The sequence below is a fragment of the Asparagus officinalis genome, chromosome 5 (genome assembly GCF_001876935.1).
Source record: "Asparagus officinalis chromosome 5, Aspof.V1, whole genome shotgun sequence".
Classification (NCBI taxonomy): Eukaryota; Viridiplantae; Streptophyta; class Magnoliopsida; order Asparagales; family Asparagaceae; genus Asparagus; species Asparagus officinalis.
Genome location: NC_033798.1, coordinates 121,926,998 through 121,947,710, shown reverse-complemented (window position 1 = coordinate 121,947,710; position 20,713 = coordinate 121,926,998). Strand labels below are relative to the sequence as shown.

The 20,713-nt window shown below is 37.4% G+C and overlaps 1 protein-coding gene across 1 annotated transcript; it reads left to right on the top strand.

The window, feature by feature from the left end:
• On the top strand, window positions 3,767-11,228 carry LOC109841026 (enolase 1, chloroplastic). The gene is made up of 7 exons (XM_020409876.1): window positions 3,767-3,869; window positions 4,906-5,213; window positions 5,433-5,587; window positions 5,692-6,009; window positions 8,624-8,770; window positions 8,859-8,909; window positions 10,749-11,228. The coding sequence occupies exons 2-7, from the start codon at window positions 4,931-4,933 to the stop codon at window positions 10,812-10,814; spliced, it is 1,020 nt and encodes a 339-aa protein (XP_020265465.1). The 5' UTR covers window positions 3,767-3,869; window positions 4,906-4,930; the 3' UTR covers window positions 10,815-11,228.

Below are 20,713 nucleotides of genomic sequence, written 5' to 3'. Positions count from 1 at the left end.
ATGTACAAAACCGAGTTTTTAGCAGTTTTTTAAGAAATATATCTGTGTTCAAATATTTATTTCTCTCAACTAGGAAGTAATATTTCAGAAATTCTTTCTCTAAAATGTTTATCTACATGTCTAGAACCTTTTCTAAAAATTTCATAATTTTTAGAGTTGACTTACTATTTTTAATTGATTTTACAAAGTCAGATACGTAAAATTCTAGCATCTATCAAAAATTGGAAAAGTGCGGTCGACCGCCATGGTCGACCGTGATACAGTGCGGTCAACCACCACGGTCGACCGTCAACAGTCTAGAGATCAGTTTTGTAGTTTTTCTTCTTGCAATCGACCACCACGGTCGACCGCCGATGTTACCGTTACACAGTAACGGTAACTTGCCGATTTTTGTTTTTTAGTGGGTTTTTTGGGGTTTTTGGGTTATTTTCTTCTACCCTATATATACCCCTTTGCCATAACTATTTTTTTACTACTAAAGAGAGTATTTTTAAAATAAGTTTAAAGAGTTTTAAACAAGGGTTTAAGTTTGGTTTAAGTTTGTTTAAGAAGCTTTTAAGCATTTGGAAGTTTGAGTTTGTGAAATCAATTTCGCAAGAGCTTGAGGAGATCATCTATTGGTGTTTGATCATCCAACTCTTCTCCTTCCACTCTTGATCTATTGAGAAGTTTTCTAAACTCAATCTAGCTTTATATTTTATATTGTTTGATTATCATTTTATTAAGCTAGTGTTCATATTGAGTTTAGTTGATTTTATTTTCTCTTTGTTTACACATACACAACCATTGAGCTTATTGTATTTATATTCATAGTATAATTGGGTTGTGGGATTGTGTAACTTAGAGAGTGAGCTTATAATTCGTTCTCATCCATTGTAGAGAACAAACACTTTGTATTGTGCTTATTGTGAGAATCACTTTGTAATACACTTGTATACCGAGAGAAGTGTGTGGCGAGAGTCGGGGATCGTCCCAAGAGGAGTGACATCAGTTGACGAACCTAGGGAGAGGTTGTATCCGAGCACTTGAGGGAGACACGTCTAGTTCCAACACTTGAGAAGGTGTAGAGTGGGATTACAAGAGTGTTGATTGTAGAGTTTTCGGTAAACTAGAAAACCGAGTGTGAGGTGTAAACGTTATTCGAGTAAACGTAAAAAACCCGGTTGTGATAGTGGATTTCTCCTCGGGAGTGGGGAGCGGAGACGTAGGACGGAAGGTCCGAACTCTGTGATCATTTGATTGTGTTTGTGTGTGCTTTGGCGTTCATTTATATTTGTGCTCATTGCTCATATCGCCTTTGTCTCATTAGTTAGTTTGTCCACTTCTTTGTTTATATTATTTACCATTGTGTTGTTTATATATCCTTGCTCATATATTTGTAATATCTCTTTGCTAGGATATATTCATTTGTTCATATTGCTTATTCTTGCTTGTAACATATTGTATATCTATCTTGTAAGAATAATTTATTAATTAGTTTTAATTGGTATAAAATCGGATTAGATTAGCATAAGACCCTAATCACCCCTCCTCTAGGGGCTAACACATGTAAGCATTTTAAGTTGACACTTTGTTTACAAATTGAAACGTATATTATTAGTTTGTCATATATGTGTGCATTCAATTCTCAGCTATTATGTCAAATATAACTTACAATCTTAAAAAAAATTATGATAACATTAATATTTGATTATTGGAGGGGTTACAAAAAATAGAAGTTAATATTAGTGGACAATTAATAGGAGAGTTATGTCATTATTAAGAATGTATGCATGTATATGCATGTGTTTATATGTATGCAAAATTTTTATGATAACATTAATATTGGATTAGTGGAAGGGTTACAAAAAATAAAAGTTAATATTATTGGATAATTAATATGAAAGTTATGTCATTGTTAAGAAGAACAATTTTTCAAAACAGTCCCATTTCATTTTTTTAAATCGACCAATTTTTTTTATTTACCAAAACCGACCCGTTTTTTACCACGTCAACCTAATCACCCTCCTAAACAGTCGGGGTTGCCAACCCCGACTATTTAGGAGGGTGTTAAACCCCAATTAGAAGCTTTAAACCCTAAAATTTTATGTCCTAAATAGTCGGGGTTAGCAACACTGACTGTTTAGGAGGGTGATTAGGCTGACGTGGTAAAAAACGGATCGGTTTTGATAAATAAGTAAAAATAGGTCGATTTTAAAAATAAAAAAAAAATAAAATTGGGCTGTTTTGAAAAAGCCTACAGCTTCGGTGCTCCATGATAATTTGTTGGGGGCACCGGTGACATATCTATAAATAAATTCCTTAAAAATAGCTCTCACATTTCTAGATAGATAGATTTGACGGTTAGGAGGTGTTCCACACCCAAAATTGTAATTAACTATAATTTGAATTAGGTAAAAAAGTTATTTTAGGAAATACAATTTAGGAGAGAAACAAAATTTATGATTAGACATCAATGTAAATAATTCCGAATCATTTCGCTCTCACAATCATTCTAATGTCGACTGAAAAATATTACTCTTTCTACTATCACTTTTGTAAATATCTTGAAAATTGATGCCTAACATTTAAGCCTAAAAAAATCATGGCCGGTAAGAATAGTACCCCCTTTTTCTGTTTAATTCCTCCTTAGTGACATTGTCAATTTAGCTGACCTTTAATTACTCGTTATTTTCACCACTATGTCAATAGTCTAATAATCTGTTTTTTCTGTTTTTAAATCATCTTCGCCTTTAAATCAAAGATATAATCACTTTCTTTTCTTTTTAATTTTTCCTTCATAAAATCAGTTGATTTTTTGAGAGTACGTTGATCTTCCTACTCATTGATTAATTGGAAAGGCTGATTGATTTTGATATGAATTTTTGTTATTTTTGATTTCGTTCATTCTAAGTTCTTCCTCTATGAAATCACTGCTTCGTGTGACTTGACTATTGTTTAGCCATCAATCTAAGTAGCGAAATCATTGCTTGATTGAAATAAAAAAAAGTGAAAAATTAGAAGAGGATGAATTATTTGTATGGATTTGATTCGGAAAGGAAAGAGGATGCAGATGAAATGAGTGGATTGGTTTTGCGGGAAATGAGTTCTGTTAGGTATGATGATTTCCAAAGTGTTACAAATACCTTTTTACCCTTTTAAATAAAAAATTAAATACAATTATTATAGGAGCCCCGAAGCAAAACTCTTTGAAAAATTGTTCTTTGTTAAGAACGTAGCCTGTCGTGGAAACAATAGCCTGTTGTGCGACGTGTCCGATCCATTTCCTCCGGGTCCAAACAAAAGTCAAACCTGTTCCCTCCCCTTTCAATTTCTCACGCTCTCCACCAACCCCTTTTGTCTCTTCGAACGTCCCTAACACCAACCCAATTAAACTCCCCTCTCTTCAAAATCTCCGCCCTTTGACGGACTCCTCAAAATCACCAACTCCCTCCGTTTAAAAAAAAAAAAACCAACCGCGAACCCCTCTCAAATCCCTAACACCTAAAAATCCACAATGGCGCGCTCTCCACTCCTCCATTTCTCCAAAGCCCCGCGTCTCTCACCCGCCACCCACCCGCCCCTCGCGATCCGCGCCTCTCCTCCGCTCCGTCGCCGCCCCTTCGCGGCGGCACGAAGGGCTCTGCTCTCAGCTGAAGTCGGTGAAGTGGAGGCAACTCATCGATAGGCAGAGGGAATCCGACGGTGGAGGTTTGATCTTGTTTACTGATACTTTGTTAGATCGCGGTCCTAGTGGAGGCTTCGACCGGATCTACGAAGGCTTTCGGAGTTGAGGGATGGAGATAAGGCGTTACGGCCGGAAGGGGTGTTGCAGGCGTGAGGAACATTAATGAGAGCTTGGCGCCGAAGCTTGTTGGTGTTGATGTCAGGTGAGATTGTTTAATGAGTTCGCAGTTCTTGATCAGTAGCTCCATAGTTGATTATATGAGTGGACTGGTGTTCTCTTTCTCTCTCTCTCTAACAACTCAGTTCGCAGTTCTATTTGATTATTCACAAGTTTGCAGTTCTTGATTTATTGAGATGTGACTGTTTTGCTAGTGGAAATGGTTGACGTGCAGGTAAATTGCCAGAGTTCGTTTAGTTCCATATTTATTATATCGGTGGTTCTATTATATGTGTCGTGTGATGTTAGTTTAAAGAGAGATTTGGGTTTCTTTAGAGGTAATTTTCCTTAATATTTACCCTTTGCCTGTCCTGTACATCTGGAAGCCCTTAGCACACAAAAATGTTGGTGTTAGCCATATATGAGGTACAACTCCTTGCAAGTTGTGATGCTCATGTAATCTTATAAATTTTAATTTTAGTGCATGTGACGTCATTAAGGGTTTAAAAATCTGATGTATAATTAGGTTAAGATTGGAATATTTTAGTAATTCTGACCTATGCATTGACTGTTCAGTTATAGAGAATGGATGATCTTAATTGGTTTGAAGGTGAAGTTTGTAGTTGTATTGAAATTTCCACCCAGTGAGAAAAGATATATATAAATTGGGAAGGAGAACAAGCAGAAGACATGTCGATGGGAATAATGTTGAAGATCAGAGAGGGAATGAGAGGAGAAAGAAAAGGTAAAACCTAGAAATTAAATATAAAACATTCAAAAGGAACTCATTCGACTTTCAACTATCATTTCTCATTGCATTTCATGTATGTTTATTCTAGCTTCCTGAAGCACAAGCTGCCCTATAACGTTAGGCTTTTAAGGTTGTTTGCGCTTAGTAGTCAATAGTTCACGATATTAACTTATATATATCGCGACAGTAGGTATTCACTATATTCCACTACTACTATTAATTTTTAATTTGATTTTTCATTTATCAAGAAAATAGGTGGTTATGATGTTCCTGAGTTTAAGGGCTGCATCACATAAAATGGTAACCAGTAGATATTTTTTTCTCTCAACAGGAACCAAGATGATGTTGATGCTGTCATGCTTGAGATAGATGGGACTCCAAATAAATCAAAACTTGGTGCTAATGCCATTCTTGGGGTATCCCTTAGTGTATGCCGGGCTGGGGCAGGGGCTAAAGGAATTCCTTTATACAAACATATTCAGGAAATATCTGGAACAAAGGAGCTTGTTATGCCAGTTCCAGCTTTCAATGTGATAAATGGTGGCAGCCATGCTGGTAACAATCTGGCAATGCAAGAGTTTATGATACTACCAGTGGGTGCTAGTTCATTTGCTGAGGCTCTTCGTGTGGGCAGTGAAGGTGTTATTCTGTGTTCCTTTTCCTATAAGGTTTCTTATAGTGGATGCTATTAGTACATTATATATGTTGTGCATTTTGGAGTATCACATAATTCTTAATTGAGTAGTTTCACCAGCACGTTATTAATCTTTTAAGTTTATTCACTTCATCCAATCCCTGTCTAGTGCTGAATTCTGATAGCTTACATTGCTTATGGCTATAGTTGTTGCAATGTTACAGTTTATCATATTCTAAAGGGCATTATAAAGGCTAAATATGGGCAAGATGCATGCAATGTTGGAGATGAAGGTGGCTTTGCTCCCAATGTTCAGGATAACAGGGAGGGTCTGGTCTTGCTTATAGATGCAATTGAAAAGGCTGGTTACACTGGAAAGGTAGAGGAAATGTTTTACTAGTTAGCCAACTTAAATGGAGGTTGCTTTTTCTTGGTGAAGTTTTCCTGGTTCTTCTGAACTTATGAATCATCTGGGGAGTGCAGATCAAAATTGGAATGGACGTTGCTGCCTCCGAGTTTTTAACAAAGGATGGGAGCTACGATCTAGATTTCAAGAAGCAGCCAAATGATGGAGCTCATGTTCATTCGGCTCTGAACCTGTGTGAACTCTATAGAGAATTTGTTAGAGACTTCCCAATCGTATCAATTGAGGATCCGTTTGACCAAGATGACTGGAGTTCTTGGGCATCATTGCAATCCTCTGTTGACATTCAACTTGTAGGAGATGATCTGTTGGTGACAAATCCAAAGAGAATAGCTGAGGCAATTCAGAAGAAGGCTTGCAATGGTTTACTTCTAAAGGTAACAACATAATATTGCTTTTCTACCATCTTGAAATTAGTTAGTATGTTGAGTTATCCAATATGATTATAACTTATTGCTCTGTGACTTCGGGTAAAGTTTTGATTCTAATACATGTTTTCACTTTATTTATCAGGTTCAAGCTTAAAGCGTCGTATGTCATGCTTAGATTCTTTCTCTAACTTATCACCATTCACGGTTTTCTCCTTTCTCTCTTTCCAAAAAAAAAAAAGAAAAGAAAAAAAATCATTTGATACTTATATTACCAAATTCTGTAATGTGCTGACAATTTCAGGTATAATTTATCTGGACATGACAGTTTATTGATTGGGATTTTTCATTATGCTGTATCTATTGGACTTTTCATTTCCATTGCATGAGAGCCTATTTTAATCGTCATGCCCCGGGCCCGCAAGCCCAATGGCGTGATATAAGATGTGGGGCCCACAAAAACGCCTTTTTTGGCTAAATCCACTGCTAAAAAGTGCCGGCACATGTTACACTTGAGCCTTGCACATATCTATTTAAGCCACTCGAACATTTCACACTTTCCCGATGTGGGACTAAAACACTTGGGGCAAGGTTGTTGATCGCGGATCGCGGCGCGTCGCGGCGAGGTACCGCTAAGGCTATTGCGCGCTATTGCGGCGAAAAAGCGGCAAATAGCGCACAGTCAAATAGCGGTCAATATAAATATATGTAAATATTCTAAATAACAAGAAAAATTATATAAAAAATACCATGAAAAATAAATACCATGAAAATGAAAAATTATGTAAATGACCGAGACAAGCTAATTTACTCCATCATATTTGAGAGTTGGCTCTTCATCTTTGTCTTATGCATATGGATCTTCATCAATAGCTCCCCAGCAAGACAGGAGCACAAAATCACCAAGACAAGCTAATTTAATTAAATATAGTACAAACTCCACAATCACCAGAACAATCTAAACCCCTAAGTTTAATATCAAATAACAAAAGTATAATTCCAACAAGACAATTGTATTGTTTAATTAACCAACAACAATTATCAACTAACCAACAATAATTGCAACCTAAAACAAGACTGTTAAGGAAAAAATAAACATAAACCTAATTTTATCTCAAAAGGGACTTTTTTTGACCGGAAGCACAAATCAACAAGAAAGCACAACATTGAAACTTATTAATCTGATTAATCCTAACCTTAGCCATGAAAAAACTAGCTAACTGTCTCAAACGCTGATTTAAAAAAAAATCAAATAACCGATGATAGTTTCAAAACCCGAATCCTAATTAGAGAGGGGATCAGATAAGTCATAACCTGAGTGGAGTGGTCCTAGAGAGATAGCCGCAAGAGGAGGCAGAGATGAAGGCGGAGGCGGCTTCGAAGACCGGAGGTGGAGACTGGAGGCGGGATGCGATGAGAGGAGGCGGTTAGGGCTTGGATCGGGACTTGGGATACAGAGGCGAGAGCGAGAGAGGGGGGGTTAATATACATTCGGGTCGGTTTCGGGTTCGGGTAGGATTTTTAGCCGAACTAAATAGCGCTGTTTAGCGTTTTTAAGCGCTTTTGAGCGCTAAACAGCGATTTTAAGCGCTAAACAGCGCTATTTGCGCGCATTAAGACGCTTTTAGAGGGAAAAGCGGTTTTCCCCGCGTAGATGTGCCGCGAGAACCTTAAGCGGAGCGGTTCTCCTCCGCTTCCGCGAATAGCGGCGCTATAGCGCCGCTATTCCCCGCTTTTTACAACAGTGACTTGGGGGTTTCACAATCACTCCGCCTTACATATGCGACGTCCTCGTCGCGACATGACAATTGGCACATCCAAGTATCGTCAGGCGATGTGAACTCTAGAGGTGACCCCCACCAAGTGAAACACGAGGCAATGTGAGACTAAATACTTGGGGATCTCACAATCACCCCACCATTTGTCACGCCTCGGGCCTGCGAGCCCGTTGGCACCATATAAGCCATGGGACTCACCAAGTAAATTGCGTTGTTTGGCTAAATCCACTGCCAAAAATTGCTAACACTTGTTACACTTGAGCCTTGGGCAATCATATCTATTTAAGCCACTCAAACATTTCATAATTTCCCGATGTGGGACTAAACACTTGGGGGTCTCACACTAACATATTTGGTTGATGCCGGCGCTAAATGCAGACATGAAATGTTATATCGCCACTAATTAAGAAAAAAAATTGTTACTAAAATGCATAGCGTTTCTAACAACCGCCTCTTAAGAAATGAATTAGTGTTTGATCTTAAAGATAACTGCATAGATGCTATTTCAGAAGCTACTCCTGCAGGCATGCAGACTTTTCATGTGGAGCTTACCCTTTCAGCTTTATCACATCATCTGCAATATTTATAAACAAGCATATTTGATCACGAAGCATTGGCTACTTTCTTTTCCCATGAAAAGAAGCAGTCAAGCTACAAGTGCATGATGTCCAAATTAATTCTTCACAGCTTGTTCTACAAGAATGCAAACACTTTCTGAACTTATTAGGCTACTTCTATTATATCAAATCCATATATGAACTTATTAGGCTACTTATATTATATCGATACATATATGAAGCCAACCACATCCACAAAGATCTTATTCAGTATGTGATCTTTTGCAGGTTAACCAAATTGGTACAGTTACTGAGTCCATAAGAGCTGCTCTTGACTCAAAAGCTGCCGGATGGGGTGTAATGGTCAGCCATCGTAGCGGTGAGACAGAAGACAATTTCATTGCAGATTTATCTGTTGGGCTAGCAAGTGGACAGGCAAGACCTCGATACTGGAGATTAAAACATAATTTGTACTCTATTATTTTTTAAGCGATGTAGTTTACATTTTCTTTTTTGTTTACAGATTAAAACAGGAGCCCCATGCAGGAGTGAGCGTTTGGCCAAGTACAATCAGGTAATAAGTGAGCCTCTTTTTTCTACATGATTGCAGTAGCTTTTTGGTCATGATGATTGATGTACAATTACATTTTCCTCAGAGTGATAATTTGTTAAAATTGGTAGTGTGTACATGTAGATAGCACTGTGCAGTCATCAGAATTAAAATATAAATAAATTAAAAAGTAACTTGCAAGAATTTTAGGTAAGTTGAGAAATCCTCCTGATGTGCTTCAAACTAGCAGAATATTCCCCTAACAGAATATTCCCCTAACACGTTGTTTGGTACTCGAGAATGAGTGGGAATGGAATGCTCATTCCCACTTCTCATCCATTCCCCTAAAGCGTATTTGTAGCACCTACTCCTCTTCTCAATTTGCAAAGCTCATCAACCTAATTGAAATACAACACCAACCTAATTTTGACTAACGAATAATGAGCCAGCTTCAGTGCTTCAAGGGATCAAACAAAAATCAAGATTACCACCTATGCCTGACATTTAGCTCACTATCTTGGCCCCATTTTGAACTCAAATACAGTTTTCATGGCAGAGGAGAAAGGAGAGGGTATAGGATCTATAGATTACTTTCTTGGGTTGGAGATAAAGGAATGGGTCATAAAACGTGTACCTCAATTCACACAACTCTACGGTTAGTGTAAGGGAGAGATCAGTGATGCGAATAACTTGTGTAAATAGAATATAATAGTTACCATTCTAATAACCCTTTTTATAATTGTTTCAATCAAGTCTAACTGATCCTGACCCAGATCCAACCTGTTATGGACCTATTGGTCCAAATTTAGACCAAACTCTATGCGGTTTTAGTTCTGGGTCTTAAAAAATTATACCAACCCAATAAAACCAGAAAAAACTGTAGGATGGGTAAAAGTTAGTTTTAAAATAGGAATAAGACTCCATAAATGACAGCTACAGTGGACCTTTGTGTTTCTGACATGAAAAAACCCGAAAAACATCCCATAACTGCATAACGACTGGATCATGCATGGAACTAAATTGTTGATCTGAGCTGATTCGACTTCGGTTGGGTCTCAGTTGATTATGAATAAGTTTTATTACTTAGAGCTTAGAACAAAAACCAATCAAGGTTTCATCCTTCATAATTAAGGTTTTTTTTTCCAGAGTAGTAGTTATTTTTTTTGTATGGGGCTGTTTGGTTCGCTATTATAAGGGGTGGAAAACTTAGAAAACCCCTCCACGTCAGATTTTTAGCCCTCCACGTCAGCTTTTTTGTTTCCGTCCATTTCTTTGTGCCGCTTTGGTTCGCTCGAATGAAAGAGGGAAAACTCTGCTGAAATCGCCGCCAACTAAGATTTTTTTCCCTCTCCTATTTCCTTCCCCAACCAAGTGAAATTGATGAAAACTCTGTCACGTCAGATTTTTTTCCTTCTCTGCTTTGTTTACAAAAGTTTTTCTTTTTTTCTATGCGAACCAAACATAAGAAAAATAAATACATTGGTTTCCCACCATTTTTTATGTGCGAACCAAAGCAAAACAATCTATTTCTTGGAAAAGTTTGGAAAACTCAAAACTTGTGTTTCTTTACATGGAATTGCATTTCTCTATATCAAGGAAACGAACCAAACAGCCCCTATATGTATTTGCTATCCATTTTTCTGGCCCTTTTCAGAAAAATGCTTCTGGCTGTGCTCCTGATCCAGATTTAGCCCATTATAAGAGCTTATTTTGACAATTTTGACTTTTACGATATAATATTACGAGACTGTTAATTGCTATATCACAAGTTCATGGATCTGTGTGCTCAAGTTTTTGTATTGCATTATCTCCTCCAGCTCAGTGGTTTAATTTACCTTTGTTTCTTGCTTTGTTTATCTGCAGCTACTGCGTATTGAAGAGGAACTTGGGGATGTGCGCTATGCTGGAGAAGCCTTCAGATCTCCTTAGGAATATAAATTTAGCATTCTTTTGGGAGAAATAAGGTACCGAGCCAAATGCATTACAGTTTAGGAGTTAAGGTCAAGCAAGAGGCCAGAATATTTTGTAAAATTGATCAGTTCAGATGTATCTGGAAATGACATCTGTTGATCTCAATTACCAGGGGTTATAATAGCTGTTTTACCTACTTGAAATAACTTTCAAGTTACAGTATCTTTGTATTGATGTTGTTAAATGGAATCATCCAATTCATCATTGTATTGGCTTCTGTTTTGTCGAGTAAGTTGTTGTTTGTAACCTTTGTATCAGTCTTTACGTCTTTACAGACTGAAAAGAGGAAGTTGTAACCGTATCTTGCCCATTTTCTATAATTCTGGAGTATTGCTTTTTGGCTATGAAATGGTATTGGACTCTTCATATGTTCCCTTTTGTTCTTGTAAGTTTTGTTTATATTATTTTGTACGAAGTAAAATGCTGATAAATGTGTAATACACAATTTATTTATTACAACACCAATATTTTATTAAATACTTCCCTGAAAAGCGGAACGACACGGTGATATTTGAGTTCTTACTGTGTATTGATACTTTTTGCATTAATATTCAGATATCAGATACTCATGTATCTATCTGTGCACTATATCAATGCAGTTAGGTTGTGTTGAATCTCAAGTTAAGTGTATCAGAACTGGAAACAGGGATTGATTTATTTAAGCGAAATCCTGGAGGTAATCATGAATAAGAGGTCAGTTGCTAATCTTGCTAAATATTCTCAGGATTTAGTGCTACTGCTTTCGCTTGGCTTCCAATATTAACTGGCTTTTTCTAGAGCATATATACAAGAAGATGATGCCGAAGAGAGATGCACTCTACTGTGGGCGAGCGCAAGTTAACCATACTTGAAAGTTAGCTTTTCACTTCTCTCTTTAGGGCCTGTTCGGTTGTTTTCCGCCAAAAAAAAGGAAATCAGCATTGTACCAAGAAATCAAATTCCAAACATTTCAATGTGCTTTCTCAGTTTTGAATTTTTTTGTTCGTTTCAACATGGAAATGAAGGAATTGAAATCAAAAGTCACATTTAATGTGTTCGTTTCAACTCTTAACATGATAGAAATGTATTGGCCTTTGTCACATTTCCCAGTTTTCTCCTGTTCGGTTTGCACAACCTCAAAGATTGAAAACAGCTCAAAAACAACTCCATCCTCCTCAACATATTCTCTCATAAAATTGCAAGAAAGCTGGGCAAAAATACTTGAGCATAGAGGCAATTAAAGCTGCGACATGGAAACAAGCCAAGACTCTCATGAATTAGCTGCAGAGGTAACGTGCTACTGTAACATACCGACACCACTAAAGCTTTGCAGATCAGGAGTAAACAAGGGCAAATACTTTTGGGGCTGCGCCAACTATCCAAATAGGCAATGCCAGTATTTCAGGTGGGCAGAAGAGCATCATGATAACAACCAGCGTAAGGTAAATTTTGAATGTCCCTCTCCTCAATCAGTTTCCCAAGTTAAAGATGTGGAAACCAAGCACTTGCGAAGAGAATTAAAGCTTGCAAACCAACAAGTTGTTTACTTGAAGAAATGTATTGTTGTCTTAGGAATATTTAGTATTTCCCTTGTGGTCATAAACATTGTAATCTGCTGTTTGAAAATGTAATGCAAAAGTTTGAGAATAATACAGGGACTTATGTGTGTAGGTAACAAAAACATGTGCAATGAAAGCATGTGCGTAACAAAAAGGTAACAAAAAGTTTCATAAGACTGCAAGGACTTTTGTGTGTAGGTAACAAATGTATCAGTTCAAATACACATGCAAAAGTTTGATATGAAAATGATGCTGCAGAACAAACCATTGCTGGAGTTTGTGACGAAAATACACATGCAAATGTCTGAGTTCAAATACACACCTACTGGAGTTTGTGACGAAAATGATGCTGCAGAATCAGGACAAGCATATATTTAGGTAACCAAAAACATGTGCGTTAAGAAAAAACACAAACTGCTGGTTTGGTATGTGCAAAAAACTCCAAAAGTGAGAACAAGAGGAATCACAAGCTTTGACAATCTGAACTGTCAAACCATGATAGCAATGAAAGCATGACAAGCAAAGTTTTATATGTCGTAGTGTTAATAACCCAATTCAACAACTTAAAGGGGTTACATTCCATTGGTGATAATGTTAAATAAAGTTTGACAAATTGTGCTCAGATATATGTCTACATTATCATATATCCCACACCAGTAAACAATTGCACCACAATGTTGGCTGCATTCCTATACATGTTACTCCTTATCTCACACACCAGTAAACAATTGCACCACAATGTTGGCTGCATTCCTATACATGTTACTCCTTATCTCATTACGCAAATGTTTGGATTACCTCGCCAAAACATTGCATGTACTATCTACTGTTGAAGAATATGAGGTAAAAAAGACAGTCATCATTGCACACGTAAAACATGCATATAGGTAACAGACCTCCTAACCCAGCTCAGTAACAAATACAAGTGCTCAGGTGATGATACGGGTGTATCTTCTCTTCAGGAGCTTAGCGATCCTCATGGGAGCTTGAGGATAGAAGATTCTCATATCTTGGGAATAGGAGCATGGATGGAGCCAAGGAAGACGGTGAAAGAAGTCAACAGGAGCGAAACGCGAAAGAACAGGGTAAACTGGCAGATCTCTGGCCGGTCGACCGCAGCACACATGCCGGTCGACCGGAAAACCTGCACGATGCAGGGTTTGAGAAAACTCTCTGGCCGGTCGACCGGACCAAGTCTGGCGGTCGACCGGATCGCGATTTCTGGGTTTCCTGTTTCGTTTTGGATTCTGTTTTGACAGGGATTCCTGAACTGGCAGATCTCTGGCCGGTCGACCGCAGCACACATGCCGGTCGACCGGAAAACCTGCATGATGCAGGGTTTGAGAAAACTCTCTGGCCGGTCGACCGGACCAATCCTGGCGGTCGACCGGATCGCGATTTCTGGGTTTCCTGTTTCGTATTGGATTCTGTTTTGACGGGGATTCCTGATTCTTTTGGGCTTGTTTATTTACAAGATTGCCATCCACGTTTGCACATCTATAAATAGGATTGTTTTAGGGTTCTAAACAATCAGATCTCAGAGAGAAGGATCAAGAGAAATTCTAACAATTGTATTAGGGTTTAGAGAGAGTTGATGGGTTGTTCTCAATTCTAACGAGATTGTGAGGGAGAGATTGTAATCTTTGTTCTTCATAATCTAGAGAAAGGACGAGACCGTCAAGGCTGCACCGCATCAAGGGGGTAAGAATTCTTACCAGAATCCGAAGATTGATTTTAGAGTGGAGATTCCTATTTATGATGGAGTGTTGACGTCGAGAGGCTTGATGACTGGATCGAGCGGATGGAGACGTATTTTACTCTTTATGGCTTCTTTATGGCTATTCGTCAAAAGAGAAGATTGTGTTCGCGACATTGAAGCTTTCAGGGCACGCGTTGACATGGTGGAAATCCTATTGCAAACAGGAGAAGAAAGCAGTATCGTGGAACAAGTTCAAGGAACTACTTAGGAAACAGTTCTATCCGGTGGGATTCCTTGAAGAACGTTGGTACAAGTGGTACGGCTTGCGCCAAAGGGTCAATCAAACCGTTCAAGAATATACTACGGAGTTCCAGTAGCAGGCGATGGTCCTTAATTACGACAGAGGAATATTTCTTGTTTATGAAGTATATGGCGGGATTGAGCGATTACATCCGAAAGGAGATGAGGTTATTCACGGTCGAGACTATTGCAGATGCGAGCGTGAAGGCCATTGCCATTGAGGGCAAGCAAAAGAAGAGCAACGAAGCAAAGGGGGATGCAAAGCAAGTTGGAGGCGAGTCTAGTGGTTCTCAGTTTAAGGAGGAGAAGAAGAAGGGTGATCCAGGGAAAACAGGGCTGATTTGTAGTCACTGCGAGAAGACAGGGCACGAAGCTGATCGGTGCTGGGAGAAGTATCCTCATCTCAAACCAAGAGGGTTGAAGAAGAAGGAGGAGAAAAAGGCATACATGATAGCTCAAGGTCCGAAAGAAGTCCCGAGGATGACAGAGCCTAATAGCAGTCTCAATCTTATGACGGGGAAACAGGCCACGAAAGAGGACGACGACCCGACAGAGCAGCTCTTTGTTCTTAAGTTGCAAGTGAAGACCAGTTTGGTTGATACCATAGTTGATCCGGGCAGCGAGAAGAATTTGATATCTGAAGCCTTGGTTCAGAAGCTGGGTCTGAAGACGGTCAAGCATCCGAAGCCTTATCCATTGGGGTGGATTCAGAAGGAGGAGAAGCTATGTGTAGTTGATCAATGCACTGTAAGATTTGCGCTCCATGAGTCATATATTGACAAGGTCACATGCGACGTAGTTCCATTGGATGTTTGTCAGATTATACTGGGCAATCCGTACTTATGGGATAGATATGCGATCTACGAGAGGCGGGCTCAGAAGTATACATTCACCAAGGGTGGTGAAAAGTTCATATTTCGTTCGGCATCTCTTCCGAAGGAGACAAGCTTGGGAACGGTGACGCGAGCGAAGAGACTAGTGAATGCAAGCAAGAAGTTTGTCTCGCTGTGCATTAGACTTCCAGAAAAGCCATCGATTAAGGATTGCAACTTGGAGCGAGAAGTGACTACGACGAGACGCGGGATGAATGAGTTATTTCCGATCGGACGTCGAGATCAGATTCCTAGCAAGGCCAGGTGGTTCAGAAAAGGAGGAGGGGCTCGCGAGTTCCCTCAGTTTCAGTTCTAACTTGAACGGGACTTCAAGTTCCTAAAGGGGGGACCCATGATACGGGTGTATCTTCTCTTCAGGAGCTTAGCGATCCTCATGGGAGCTTGAGGATAGGAGATTCTCATGGTATCTTGAGAATAGGAGCGTGGATGGAGCTAAAGGAAACGGCGAAAGAAGTCGGAAGAAGCAAAACGCAAAAAGAACAGGAAAGACTGACAGTTCTCTGTCCGGTCGACCGCAGCACGCATGCCGGTCGACCGGAAAACCTGCACGCTGCAGGGTTTGAGAAAATTCTCTGGCCGGTCGACCGGACCAAGCCCGGCGGTCGACCGGATCGCGATTTCTGGGTTTCCTGTTTCGTTTTGGATTCATTAGGGTTTAGAGAGGATTGAGAGGTTGTTCTCGATTCTAGTTAGATTGTGGAGGGAGAGATTGTAATCTTTGTTCTTCATAATCTAGAGAAGGTATTTTCCTTCGCCTTATACTGAATTGTTCTTGTGTTTGGTCATCCTCTTCTCAACCCACCTTTTGGTAATTCCGCGACCAAAGGGTGCTCGCACGGCGACTCGTATCAGGTGATAATGTCTGAGTTCAAATACACATCTGAACAGGGGGAGATGAAAATGTCAATCAAAAAGCAAATAGTGATGATAAATGATGGACGACCGGTGGCTCGCCGGCCACATTAATGGAGACGATGAGCTCAATAGGAAAATATATGTCATGCGTGATAATAAATTAGGGGTAGTTTAGGGTTAATGCAAAATATGGGTGAGGACGGGGCGTTTTCACAAATGAAATAAAACTCTAGGCAGTTAAAGGCATCTATCCTTTTTGTTTGGGGGTAGGAAGCTTGGTTTTAAAAAAACCAGTGAGGTGGAAGAATTTTTGCCTCTTTCTTTTTAACAAATTATAAATCTAATTTTATTTCAAAACTTTAGCAACTGATTGCATGATTTGGCGTCGCAACTATGTTTTCTTGCGTACCAAACACTTCCTAGTGAAGACTTAACCGGTCGGATTGGATTTAAACATAACAAGTAACATGGACTTATTTATTGTAAGTCAAAATAAAAGGATAAGTAATACCAAAATTTCGTATTTGGTGATCATCATTTCAAATTATGTAAACGCCTATATTTGTAAAGTGTTTCCAAATAGTTTTTTTGTAAACGCCTATATTTGTAAAGTGTTTCCAAATAGTTTTTTTAAGGAAATTTTAATCTCATAATTATTATTTTGAGATGAATATTGTTTTTAGCACTTTCTTTTTTACAACCATATTTCTTCTTGTAGAAACTTTTGTAATTTGAGATGAATATTGTTTTTAGCACTTTCTTTTTTACAACCATATTTCTTCTTGTAGAAACTTTTGTATGGAATATTTGAACTTGTTTTTAGCACTTTCTTTTTTACAACCATATTTCTTCTTGTAGAAACTTTTGTATGGAATATTTGAACTCTAGATTTTATGCTAAACATAACAATTGTTAGACACCAGATAACTAAAGCTAGCTAAAAAAAAATTAGCAAAAAGTTAAAAGATCAAATGCAGTAAGAGGCGTAGCAGTGGCTATTGTAAATTTCTCTGATTGGGAGCTGTTGTTCGTCTCAAAATAATGGGGTTGTAAGATTTGTATCAGAGAGAGATACTGAAAAAATAAGGTTTATTCAAGCTTGTAAAACTATCATTTTACACCCTACTGAAAAAGTAAGATTTATTCTAGTAAAACTGGACAAGGTTGTTCGTCTCTAACTGGACAAGGTTATTCTAGTATCAACTCTGAAGATTCAAGCTTGTAAACTATCTTTTTAAGAATAGTGTGTAAGTTGTTAGATTTGTCTTCCTTTTTACCCTTCATGAAATATGTGTCCGTAGCAAATCAATTGTTTTGTTTACTTACAAATATTGTAAAATGATATACATACTGTGCTCTGAAATCAACTAAAATTGATGGCGTAATATTAGTTTTTTCTCTCATTTTTAGTTTTAAATCCGACCATGAGCGATGGAGCACCGGCGACATTGATCATGAAGCGATGAACTTTATAAAAAGAATCAATCAAAAAGCAAATAGTGATGATAAATGATGGACGACCGGGGGCTTGCCGGCCACATTAATAGAGACGATGAGCTCAATAGGAAAATATATGTCATGCGTGATAATAAATTAGGGGTAGTTTAGGGTTAATGCAAAATATGGGTGAGGGCAGGGCGTTTTTACAAATGAAATAAAACTCTAGGCAGTTAAAGGCATCTATCCTTTTTGTTTGGGGGTAGGAAGCTTGGTTTTTAAAAAACCAGTGGGGTGGAAGAATTTTTGCCTCTTTCTTTTTAACAAATTATAAATCTAATTATATTTCAAAACTTTAGCAACTGATTGCATGATTTGGCGTCGCAACTATGTTTTCTTGCGTACCAAACACTTCCTAGTGAAGACTTAACCGATCGGATTGGATTTAAACATAACAAGTAACATGGACTTATTTATTGTAAGTCAAAATAAAAGGATAACTAATACCAAAATTTCGTATTTGGTGATCATCATTTCAAATTATGTAAACGCCTATATTTGTAAAGTGTTTCCAAATAGTTTTTTTAGGGAAATTTTAATCTCATAATTATTAATTTGAGATGAATATTGTTTTTAGCACTTTCTTTTTTACAACCATATTTCCTCTTGTAGAAACTTTTGTATGGAATATTTGAACTTTAGATTTTATGCTAAACATAACAATTGTTAGACACCAGATAACTAAAGCTAGCTGAAAAAAATTGGCAAAAAGTTAAAAGATCAAATGCAGTAATAGGCGTAGCAGTGGCTATTGTAAATTTTTTTGATTGGGAGCTGCTGTTCGTCTCAAAATAATGGGGTTGTAAGATTTGTATCAGAGAGAGATACTGAAAAAAATAAGGTTTATTCAAGCTTGTAAACTAACATTTTACACCGTACTGAAAAAGTAAGATTTATTCTAGTAAAACTGGACAAGGTTGTTCGTCTCTAACTGGACAAGGTTATTCTAGTATCAACTTTGAAGATTCAAGCTTGTAAACTATCTTTGTAAGAATAGTGTATAAGTTGATTGTCTTTCTTTTTACCCTTCATGAAAATATGTGTCCGTAGCAAATCAATTGTTTTGTTTACTTACGAATATTGTAAAATGATATACATATTGTGCTCTGAAATCAACTAAAATTGATGGCGTAATATTAGTTTTTTCTCTCATTTTTAGTTTTAAATCCGACCATGAGCGATGGAGCATCGGGGACATTGAACATGAAGCGATGAACTTTATAGAAAGAATCAATCAAAAAGCAAATAGTAATGATAAATGATGGACGACCGGTGGCTCGCCGGCCACATTAATGGAGACGATGAGCTTAATAGGAAAATATATGTCATGCGTGATAATAAATTAGGGGTAGTTTAGGGTTAATGCAAAATATGGGTGAGGACGGGGCGTTTTCACAAATGAAATAAAACTCTAGGCAGTTAAACGCATCTATCCCTTTTGTTTGGGGGTAGGAAGCTTGGTTTTTAAAAAACCAGTGGGGTGGAAGAATTTTTGCCTCTTTCTTTTTAACAAATTATAAATCTAATTATATTTCAAAACTTTAGCAACTAATTGCATGATTTGGCGTCGTAACTATGTTTTCTTGCGTACCAAACACTTCCTAGTGAAGACTTAACCGGTCGGATTGGATTTAAACATAACAAGTAACATGGACTTATTTATTGTAAGTCAAAATAAAAGGATAAGTAATACCAAAATTTCGTATTTGGTGATCATCATTTCAAATTATGTAAACGCCTATATTTGTAAAGTGTTTCCAAATAGTTTTTTTAAGGAAATTTTAATCTCATAATTATTAATTTGAGATGAATATTGTTTTTAGCACTTTCTTTTTTACAACCATATTTCCTCTTGTAGAAAATTTTGTATGGAATATTTGAAATTTAGATTTTATGCTAAATATAACAATTGTTAGACACCAGATAACTAAAGCTAGCTGAAAAAAATTAGCAAAAAGTTAAAAGATCAAATGTAGTAAGAGGCGTAGCAGTGGCTATTGTAAATTTCTCTGATTGGGAGATGCTGTTCGTCTCAAAAGAATGGGGTTGTAAGATTTGTATCAGAGAGAGATACTGAAAAAATAAGGTTTATTCAAGCTTGTAAACTAACATTTTACACCCTACTGAAAAAGTAAGATTTATTCTAGTAAAACTGGACAAGGTTGTTCGTCTCTAACTGGACAAGGTTATTCTAGTATCAACTCTGAAGATTCAAGCTTGTAAACTATCTTTTTAAGAATAGTGTGTAAGTTGTTAGATTTGTCTTCCTTTTTACCCTTCATGAAATATGTGTCCGTAGCAAATCAATTGTTTTGTTTACTTACGAATATTGTAAAATGATATACATACTGTGCTCTGAAATCAACTAAAATTGATGGCGTAATATTAGTTTTTTCTCTCATTTTTAGTTTTAAATCCGACCATGAGCGATGGAGCTTTTTTTTTATTTATCAAAACCGACCCGATTTTGTAATTAGCAGCTTAATCACTATCCTAAACAGTCGGGGTTGGCAACCCCGACTATTTAGGAAGGTGTTAAACCCTAATTAGAAGTCTTAAACCCTAATTAGAAGTCTTAAACCCTAAAAATTAAGGTCCTAAATAGTCGGGGTTGCCAACCCCGACTGTTTAGGAAGTTGATTAAGCTGTTAATTACAAAATCGGGTCGGTTTTGATAAATAAAAAAAAACGGGTCGGTTTTAAGAAAAAAAATTTGGAGTGGGTCTGTTTTGAAAAATTCTTCTAAGGATAAGTAATACCAAAATTTCGTATTTGGTGATCATCATTTCAAATTATGTAAACGCCTATATTTGTAAAGTGTTTCCAAATAGTTTTTTTAAGGAAATTTTAATCTCATAATTATTAATTTGAGATGAATATTGTTTTTAGCACTTTCTTTTTTACAACCATATTTCCTCTTGTAGAAACTTTTGTATGGAATATTTGAACTTTAGATTTTATGCTAAACATAACAATTGTTAGACACCAGACAACAAAAGCTAGCTGAAAAAAATTGGCAAAAAGTTAAAAGATCAAATGCAGTAAGAGGCGTAGCAGTGGCTATTGTAAATTTTT